This window comes from Trematomus bernacchii, unplaced genomic scaffold, assembly GCF_902827165.1.
Source record: "Trematomus bernacchii unplaced genomic scaffold, fTreBer1.1, whole genome shotgun sequence".
Classification (NCBI taxonomy): domain Eukaryota; kingdom Metazoa; phylum Chordata; class Actinopteri; order Perciformes; family Nototheniidae; genus Trematomus; species Trematomus bernacchii.
The window spans coordinates 960,152-970,352 of NW_022987674.1; the positions used below are offsets into that span (position 1 = coordinate 960,152).

General features: G+C 49.1%; 1 protein-coding gene across 1 annotated transcript in view; it reads right to left on the reverse strand.

The window, feature by feature from the left end:
- LOC117487559 (voltage-dependent R-type calcium channel subunit alpha-1E) overlaps positions 1-10,201 on the reverse strand; it is a 118,309-nt gene that overhangs the window by 70,535 nt on the left and 37,573 nt on the right. The window contains 1 exon segment of the mRNA XM_034136208.1: positions 9,436-9,489. Coding sequence (XP_033992099.1) covers positions 9,436-9,489 — 54 coding nt within the window.

Consider the following 10,201-nt stretch of genomic DNA (forward strand, 5'->3'; position numbering starts at 1 on the left):
CAACAAACTCAACAGAAACGCCATCGAGGGTGTCAATGGAGAGGCAAGAGGAGGACGCTGACTTGGGAGCAAAAAGCATTGCTTTGGTTTTCTTACTGTTCAATAGCAGTTTGGAATCAAGAAGTGCATGCTGCAGCGTGATAACATCAGATTTTAAATTGGAAACGGCCATATCCAGAGAAGGAGCACACGAGTATACAATAGTGTCATCAGCATACATATGATAGGTAGAAAATTGCATCTGATTACAAATATTGTTTACATATAATAAAAAGAACAAGGGCCCCAAAATAGAGCCCTGTGGAACTCCCTTCTCCCTCTTAGGTGCCTTACAAACAATGGACGTCCACTCTCGGGAGCGTCGGAGTGGTGCGGTCACCCTAAGTGACAGACCTAAAGTATCCGGGATTCAGGCATCTTCCCTGGCTTGTACATTTTTGGTGATGCGCCCTGGAGGTATCAGACTATTTTAAACAACTTTTCCCCGCTTTTCAAACACTTATTCCGAGGTTTTAGCCAGTCATTTTGCACGAAATCATTTAACATTGACGGTCTCCTGAAAAAGCACATATTCTGTGCATTTTCAGGAGAGCGTCTATGTTAAATGATTTCGTGCAAAATGACTGTCTAAAACTCTCTTCCAGACATTTAAAAATACTTTCCCCGACCATTTAAACATTATTTCTGGCTTGTAAAGTGCAGTTATGCGCCCTGGAGATATTGCACTATTTACAAAATGTAGCACTCTGTTTATTTCACACCTCCAGGAGAGACCAGGGGGAAATCACCTCTCTCTGCCCCCTCACAGAGCCCCAAGGACGGACTAATTACCTCCAGCATGTCCCCATAACAGTGGGACTCTGTTTCTTTCACAGCTCCAGCAGAGACCAGGGGAAAATCACCTCTCTCTGCCCCCTCACAGAGCCCCAAGGACGGACTAATTACCTCCAGCATGGGCCCCTAACAGTGGGACTCTGCACCTCCAGCAGAGACCAGGGGGAAATCACCTCTTTTTGCCCGCTCACAGAGCACCGAAGGACGGACTAGAGACCTCCAGCACCAGTCCCTAACAGGGGGACTCTGTTTATTTCACACCTCCAGGGCGGAGACCGGGAAAATCACCTCTCTCTGCCCGCTCACAGAGCCCCAAGGACGGACTAATTACCTCCAGCATGGGCCCCTAACAGTGGGACTCTGCACCTCCAGCAGAGACCAGGGGGAAATCACCTCTCTCTGCCCCCTCACAGAGCCCCAAGGACGGACTAATTACCTCCAGCATGTCCCCATAACAGTGGGACTCTGTTTCTTTCACAGCTCCAGCAGAGACCAGGGGAAAATCACCTCTCTCTGCCCCCTCACAGAGCCCCAAGGACGGACTAATTACCTCCAGCATGTCCCCATAACAGTGGGACTCTGTTTCTTTCACAGCTCCAGCAGAGACCAGGGGGAAATCACCTCTCTCTGCCCGCTCACAGAGCCCCAAGGACGGACTAATTACCTCCAGCATGGGCCCCTAACAGTGGGACTCTGCACCTCCAGCAGAGACCAGGGGGAAATCACCTCTTTTTGCCCGCTCACAGAGCACCGAAGGACGGACTAGAGACCTCCAGCACCAGTCCCTAACAGGGGGACTCTGTTTATTTCACACCTCCAGGGCGGAGACCGGGAAAATCACCTCTCATTGCCCGCTCACAGAGCCCCGAAGGACGGACTAATTACCTCCAGCATGGGCCCCTAACAGTGGGACTCTGCACCTCCAGCAGAGACCAGGGGGAAATCACCTCTTTTTGCCCGCTCACAGAGCCCCAAGGACGGACTAATTACCTCCAGCATGGGCCCCTAACAGTGGGACCTCCATAACCTTGCACACCCTGAGTCCCCGGGCCCCCACAGTTAAGCACTCCCCCACGGACTAAACACAGGTATTCACACCCACCAGAACCTCGTGCCCCTGGTGACCTTACAAGGGGGTGGTTTTATGGTGCTTCTGTGTCCGCCCATCAGCATCCATATTGGGCCTTCTTCACGGCATCACCCCCCCTTCTGTGGAGGGTATTCTCGTGCCCCTGGTGACCTTACAAGGGGGTGGTTTTATGGTGCTTCTGTGTCCGCCCATCAGCATCCATATTGGGCCTTCTTCACAGCATCACCCCCCCTTCTGTGGAGGGTATTCTCGTGCCCCTGGTGACCTTACAAGGGGGTGGTTTTATGGTGCTTCTGTGTCCGCCCATCAGCATCCATATTGGGCCTTCTTCACGGCATCACCCCCCCTTCTGTGGAGGGTATTCTCGTGCCCCTGGTGACCTTACAAGGGGGTGGTTTTATGGTGCTTCTGTGTCCGCCCATCAGCATCCATATTCGGCTTTCTTCACGGCATCACCCCCCCTTCTGGGCTGGAGGTTCAAACACTTTAACTTTTGTTCACCCTCCTCTGGCTTACACCTCCTCCGCCAACACTTGAGCGCTCATCACAGGGTTCAGCACCAAGGAGAGTGCCTCCCCGGTGCTGATGGAAAGTGGCACTTTTTCTGCCCCTGGTAATCATCAAGGTTATTGTTTTTTTTTTTTTTTTTATTTTATTTGAACAAAAAACACAGTTGACAGTACAGAGAGGCTAAAACATAAACTATTTACACGTACTACTGCTACTATAACAGTACTACTAAATTTCTTAACCTACGTTTTAAAGTGCAGTTATGCGCCCTGGAGGTGTTTGCACTATTAACAAAATGTATGCCCAGGATTCTGGCACCTTTCCTGGCTTGTAAAGTGCAGTTATGCGCCCTGGAGATATTGTACTATTTACAAAATGTATACACAGGATTATAATAATAATTATATACACGGTATACATATTCACAATGTTTAGCGGGATTCAGGGGACCAAATTAGGCGTCTAATTCTCACGGTGCACCAGGGCAAACAGGTTGAGTCCACGGCCCCTGCCCCATCATCAGGAGTGTCAACCAGCCCCGGTCCCGACTTCATTGGCCTCTTTCCCTCCCGCTTCCGCTTCCGCTGCTGCTGCCGCTCCAATGACCCATCAGGTGAAGATGATAGAGTTGTACTGTTATAGCAGCCCTCTTCGGAGGTCTCCCCATCTGACAGCGGTAGACATCCTTCTGATGATGATGCAGCTGCTGCCGCATCTGATGACGCCCTGAACATGGAGCGGATTCTCAATGCCTCCTTTATACCTGGCGCATTCGCGTAGAACCGGTCCGCCGTGGTTACGTCGTGACACATAAACCTGGCGAGAATCGACCGGCTTTCTGGATCTTGGTGATGCTTGATATTGTCAGCCAGGGCAGTGCGCAGGATTGTGAAGGTGACGGCTGTTTCTAGCCCAGCATCAGCCCATGCCCTCTTCAAGTGAGCGTTCAGGTTCTTGGAGGCCCGATTCCCCCTTGTGAAAAGGAAGAATTCATTCTGAGGACCCAGCAATGCCTCTTTAATCCCCATCCACCGCATGACCCAGCTAAACTCCTCTACTGTAAGCGCCAGCTGTGCTTCGCCATATGTCTTGGCCGTCTTGTGATCCTGCACATGGATGATGTAGCCCTCAGCAGTTCCCCTTATGGCTGCCTCTAAGACCTCACTGTTTTTCATGTTTGCGTACACGCCCGTACGGTGGCCATACAGGAGGCTCCAATGGAGGGTGAGATAGCCATAGAGAAGCTTCTGGGTGGTTGAGGTCGGCGTGCCGGCCATCAGGTCGAGGAGCTCCGGGATGCGCTTCTCAGCGGCCGCCATGGCGGCGAGAAGCTCCGCCTGGCTCGGCAGACGATCCAGTTTGTTCCTCTTCACGTTAAACTGATGTAGAGTGACTGCCTTATTCAAGTGTTTCATGTTGGCTTTCACCTCTCTCATTATGTGGGTCATATCAGACTGGGTGAGCTTGCACCCCCGGGGCTTTGACTCAGACATGTACCCCATGAACTGGTGCACATTCTTCAGGAAGAACTCTGATGTTGTGACTGCCCGGCCCGGCTTTACAATATACTCGCTCCAGCCACGGATCATCTTCATGTTTCTTAGGAACAGCCAGTCTGACAGGCGGTTAACACCATGGGCCATGTATACTATGAAGTTCTTTATCCGGCTGATCTTCGACACAACATTGTCTTTCTGTTTTACTGTCGGAGCGACACCCAAACAGTGATCCAAGTATGTCTGAAGGTACGCCTCCATGCTTCTAGGCAACGTGATTTCACGCATGGTATTCCCCCGTCCACACCCAGTGGACCAGTAATTTGAGGGAGAGGGCAAGTCATTAGCCAGCTTAGAGGCACGGGTCTTCCGGCATACAGGGGTCTCGCTACCGGAGGCTACTGCAAACATGACAGTTTCCACCGGGGTCTTCACAGGGGTCTCGCTACCGGAGGCTACTGCAAACATGACAGTTTCCACCGGGGTCTTCACAGGGGTCTCGCTACCGGAGGCTACTGCAAACATGACAGTTTCCACCGGGGTCTTCACAGGGGTCTCGCTACCGGAGGCTACTGCAAACATGACAGTTTCCACCGGGGTCTTCACAGGGGTCTCGCTACCGGAGGCTACTGCAAACATGACAGTCTTCACCGGGGTCTTCACAGGGGTCTCGCTACTGGAGGCTACTGCAAACATGACAGTCTTCACCGGGCTCTTCTCAGGGGTCTCGCTACCGGAGGAAACTGGTAATATGACAGTCTTCACTGGGCTCTTCACAGGGTTCTTGACCGGTCTCTTTCCACCGGAGGCTACTGCAAGCATGACAGTCTTCATTGGGCTCTTCACAGGGTTCTTGACCGGTCTCTTCCCACCGGAGGCTACTGCAAGCATGACAGTCTTCACCGGGCTCCTCACAGGGGTCTCGCTACCGGAGGTTACTGGGGACTGCATGACAGTCTTCACCGGGCTCTTCACAGGGGTATTGCTGCCTGAGGCTACTGTGTTTATGCCGGAGGTATTTGGGATTGCCAGGCCCTTAAATCGTATACATTCGTCCTCTTCCTCAAGAACAGCAGCACTCTGCTTCCTGGGTTTTAGCTCCTTTTTCAGCCTGGAGCGCAGGGTCTTCACCTCATCATTGAGGGCATCCTTCTGAGCCCTCAATGCCACATTTTCCAGCATCACCTGCCTGCAGTCCTCGTTGTCACACTCGGTATGTGGGGAGAAGGGTGGAGGGTGCCCGGGGTATTCCTCCTCATTGTCTATATCCAATGATGTAGCCATTCCAATGATGGGGTTAGTCTCACGGAGGTCATGGAGCAACTGCAGTGCCACACTATGCTTCAGCCTTGCCATGACCTGATGTGCCTTATGTCGGGACAACTCAGGGTGGTCATGTTTTACATGACGGTCCAGTCTCTTCCCAGCGTACGAACACCCAGCGATGGGACAGGGTTTGGTCCGAACATTTATCCTTCCACTGGCTATTTTCAGGAGGATTCCCCTCTCCTCCAAGTTCCGCACTGCATGCTTGTGCTTAAGGTGTTTGTTCAATGCCAGATAGAAGAGTCTGCACACCGGGCATTCAGATGACATCCTTCCTGAAACACACATAATGATTTTGATCAAAATTATGTTATAGTTCTCCGTTTATATGCGTTAGCGTGAGCGGTGGTTGCGACACTGGGTCCGATGCATCAATTCATGGTGCATGGACGAAGGGAAGTATTGGGTTACCACCGGGTCAGATGGTCCCACTTCCGCACCAACGCGGGGCTGGTGATGGCAACATTGGGTCCGATGCATCAATACATGGTGCCCCGACCATGAGAGGGTTTGGGGTACCCCGGAACCAGGCACCACCCCAGCAGGAAACGGGTTGTATGGTCAAAGGAGGAAAGAGTGATAGAACCGGGGTAAAGCAAAGAAAGTGTCCGACAATAGTGACTTGTGAGGCGGCCAGAGAGTCTGTCATATCTCGGTCCTATCCTCCAGGCAACGCTGTGGCCAAAACTGGGCTAAAAACTAAAAAAACTAAAAAATATTTCATCCAGGGAAATTTGGGTGAAAATGAAAAAAAAGTACCCCAAAATAGTCCTTCATTAGCCAGCAGCAGTCCCCTGTCGACTCATGTGACATTCCTCCAGGGTTACATAGAACCAGGGTGTGGGCTCCAAGCCATCTCCGAGACATCTCTAGTCCGTGTTGATAATGGGGGAAATGTACCCCAAAATAGTCCTTCATTAGCCAGCAGCAGTCCCCTGTCGACTCATGTGACATTCCTCCAGGGTTACATAGAACCAGGGTGTGGGCTCCGAGCCATCTCCGAGACATCTCTAGTCCGTGTTGATAATGGGGGAAATGTACCCCAAAATAGTGCATCATGACTCAGCAATCATCACACTCAACTTTGGTGAGAACCGGGCAAAGGGGTCAAAATCCGTCAATGTGGGGGGGTGAAACGGCTGTACGCGAGCCCTGGGGGGGGCACCCGGGACCGGGCAGTGCCCCCGGCAGAAGGAACCGGGTCAAACGGGCCAAAACAGGAAAAAAAATAAAAATAAAAAGAACCAGGCAAAAGGGGGGAAAATGGGAAAAAAGTGTCCGAAAATAGTGCCTCATGACCCCGCAGGAGTCCCCCGCGGACTCCCCTGACATTCCTCCATGGTCGAAATCATCCAACTCAACTTTGGTGAGAACCGGGAAAAGGGGTCAAAATGTAAAAATTGTACCCCAAAATAGTGCCTCATGACCCCGCAGGAGTCCCCCGCGGACTCCCCTGACATTCCTCCATGGTCGAAATCATCCAACTCAACTTTGGTGATAACCGGGCAAAGGGGTCAAAATGTAAAAATTATACCCCAAAATAGTGCCTCAAAATCGGGTAGAGTCACCTGGAAAGTGCCCTCGCATTCCTCCATGGCTCAAAATGTCGAACTTAAACTATTTGGAGAACCAGAGAAATGTAAAAAATACGCCCCAAAATAGTGTCTCAAAATCGGGTAGAGTCACCTGCAAAGTGCCCTCGCATTCCTCCATGGCTCAAAATGTCGAACTTAAACTATTTGGAGAACCAGAGAAATGTAAAAAATACGTCCCAAAATAGTGTCTCATAATCGGGTAGAGTCACCTGCAAAGTGCCCTCGCATTCCTCCATGTCAAACTTTAAGTATTGAGAGAACCAGGCTGGGGGGTCCTTGCGCCACAAAATTAGGCCCACTCAAAGTGCTTGGTGAGCGGATACATTCTTCCATGATTTGCAACAGCCGTTATTTTTCTGAGTGCACCCAAAAACTGGGTTTCCGATTTCGTGCAGACGGTAGTTTGAAAAGTATGGATGAATCTTTTTAACAGAGAAGTGGAAATGAAGCCCAGGGACTTTTTCCCCTTCTCCGTTGTACCAACCATCGGAGAAGGGGAAAAATCGGCCTGAAGCGCCAATAGTCTGGCCCCTTCTCCCGTTGGCACTCTGTCATTTTTTTGACAATTTTTCAAAACTTCATTTTTGATTATTTTAAGTTATAATTAAGCGTTTTCTTCCATTTTTTTTGCTTTCCACGGGTGGGGGCGCCTGGCAGGCCGCCTATGAGCACCCAAATTCGGCCTGGATCATCCAGGATTTGTGGGCTAAGCTCCATAAACTGACTAAATCACCCAGAGAGGTCACCTTTCTAGCCCAAATATATATAATACAAATACATTTAAATAGTAAAAGGTGCACTTGTGCTCTGCATTACCCGGAATTTTATTTTCATAGCCCCATGATAGTGATTAAAAATCATTTTCATGGGAAAAAAGTGTTAAAACGCCTGATTAAATTATATGCAGGACCCCAGTGAGCTCCAGACTATGTGCATTGTGTTGGGGAACCATATAAATGATAGAATAAATGCATTTAAATGCAAAAATAATGATTTTAAATCATTTTAGGGGGACAATTGTGGAGAGGAGCCTGAAAATGACTCTGCAGCAGGCTGCCTATGAGCACCCAAATTCGGCCTTCTTCACGGAACCACGACCCCTTCTGTGGAGGGTATTCTCGTGCCCCTGGTGAGCACACAATGACCCAGGAAAGAGTCTTCAAAACACAGGTAAAAACTGTGTTAAACAGTGGGGTAACATGTTTGAAATGACAGCACACTGCTGCTGGTTGGCAGGCTGACTCACTTGACTTGTCTCACACACACCCAGGGGGGGAGAAAGAGGACACATTGACCCAGGAAAGAGTCTTCAAAACACAGGTAAAACTGTGTTAAACAGTGGGGTAACATGTTTGAAATGACAGCACACTGCTGCTGGTTGGCAGGCTGACTCACTTGACTTGTCTCACACACACCCAGGGGGGGAGAAAGAGGACACATTGACCCAGGAAAGAGTCTTCAAAACACAGGTAAAAGTGTGTTAAACAGTGGGGTAACATGTTTGAAATGACAGCACACTGCTGCTTGTTGGCAGGCTGACTCACTTGACTTGTCTCACACACACCCAGGGGGGGAGAAAGAGGACACATTGACCCAGGAAAGAGTCTTCAAAACACAGGTAAAACTGTGTTAAACAGTGGGGTAACATGTTTGAAATGACAGCACACTGCTGCTTGTTGGCAGCCTGACTCACTTGACTTGTCTCACACACACCCAGGGGGGGAGAAAGAGGACACATTGACCCAGGAAAGAGTCTTCAAAACACAGGTAAAACTGTGTTAAACAGTGAGGTAACATGTTTGAAATGACAGCACACTGCTGCTGGTTGGCAGGCTGACTCACTTGACTTGTCTCACACACACCCAGGGGGGGGAGAAAGAGGACACATTGACCCAGGAAAGAGTCTTCAAAACACAGGTAAAACTGTGTTAAACAGTGGGGTAACATGTTTGAAATGACAGCACACTGCTGCTTGTTGGCAGGTAAACATTGTTTAATTGTTTTAAGTGTTTTTAAATGTATGGAACAGTGTTTTGTCTCTTTCAAAACTCTCCCGTCATTGGCCGGATACATGGGGACGATTTTATATTCACTATGACCGTTACTATTCCAGTGAGACGAAGTACGTCCGGTGACAGGAGTGATCCCATGTTAATTTTGTCCAAAAACCAGAGCATTCCCTTATCCAAGGTGACAGGGTCAGAGACAGTACTACCCAACCTGACGCATTGAGTACGGTCGGTTAGATAACTCTGAAACCAGCAAATGGCATTATGACCGAAACGAGACACCAACATAACATTAGACATAATGTGGTGATCTCCAGTGTCAAATGCTTTGGCTAGGTCAATAAACAATGCAACACAAACTGATTTCTTATCCAAAGCAGCCTTAATATCGTCTAGGACTTCCAGACTGGCAGTCTAAACCTAAAAACCTAAAACCACCAAACAAAAAACAACAGCTTCTCTAATAGAATGCCAGTATTAAACTGATCCATCTGCAGAGACACAATGTGAAGCCATGTGAGCACAGCAGAAATGTGCATTATGAAACCAGGAAACAGAGATCTCTGCAGACTCACCATCGAGGGCAGAAGGTCCTGAATTCTTATTCTCCTCAGCCAGCATCACTTCCTCTGCAGAGAAGTGAGGGAAATCAGAAATGAGCATCAGAAACAGAAAAGGGAAGTGTGTGTTTGTGTGTTTGTTTGTTAAAATGTGATCACTGCTCTACAGGGGAGTTACAGAAAACCATGATCAGTGCTGCCGTCATCTTCAGTTACGATGCTGTCGCCGTATTGTATTGCATCGCGTCGTACCGTATCGTACCATACCGTACCATAGCGTACCATACCGTACCATAGCGTACCGTGTATTACCGTGTCGTACCATACCGTACCATACCGTGTATTACCGTGTCGTACCATACCGTACCATACCTTGTATTACCGTGTCGTACCATACCGTACCATATCATACCGTACTGTACCGTATCGTACAGTACCGTATCGTTACCGTACAGTATCGTGCTGTACAGTAGCATACAGTACCGTCCCGTACATTAAAGTACCTTACAGTACCGTAACGTACAGTACCGTATCGTATATTACTGTACCGTACTGTATGGTAAGGTAGCGTAATTTGTCGTAACGTATCGTGTCGTAACGTATCGTGTCGTAACGTATCGTGTCGTTACGTATCGTGTCGTTACGAATCTTATCATACCGTATCGTAGAATATCGTAGAGTATAGTACCATATCGCATCGTAAAGCATCGTACCTTATCATGTCGTAACGTATCGCATAGTACTGAGCGTACCGTATTGTTCTTTGTATTGCATTCTAATG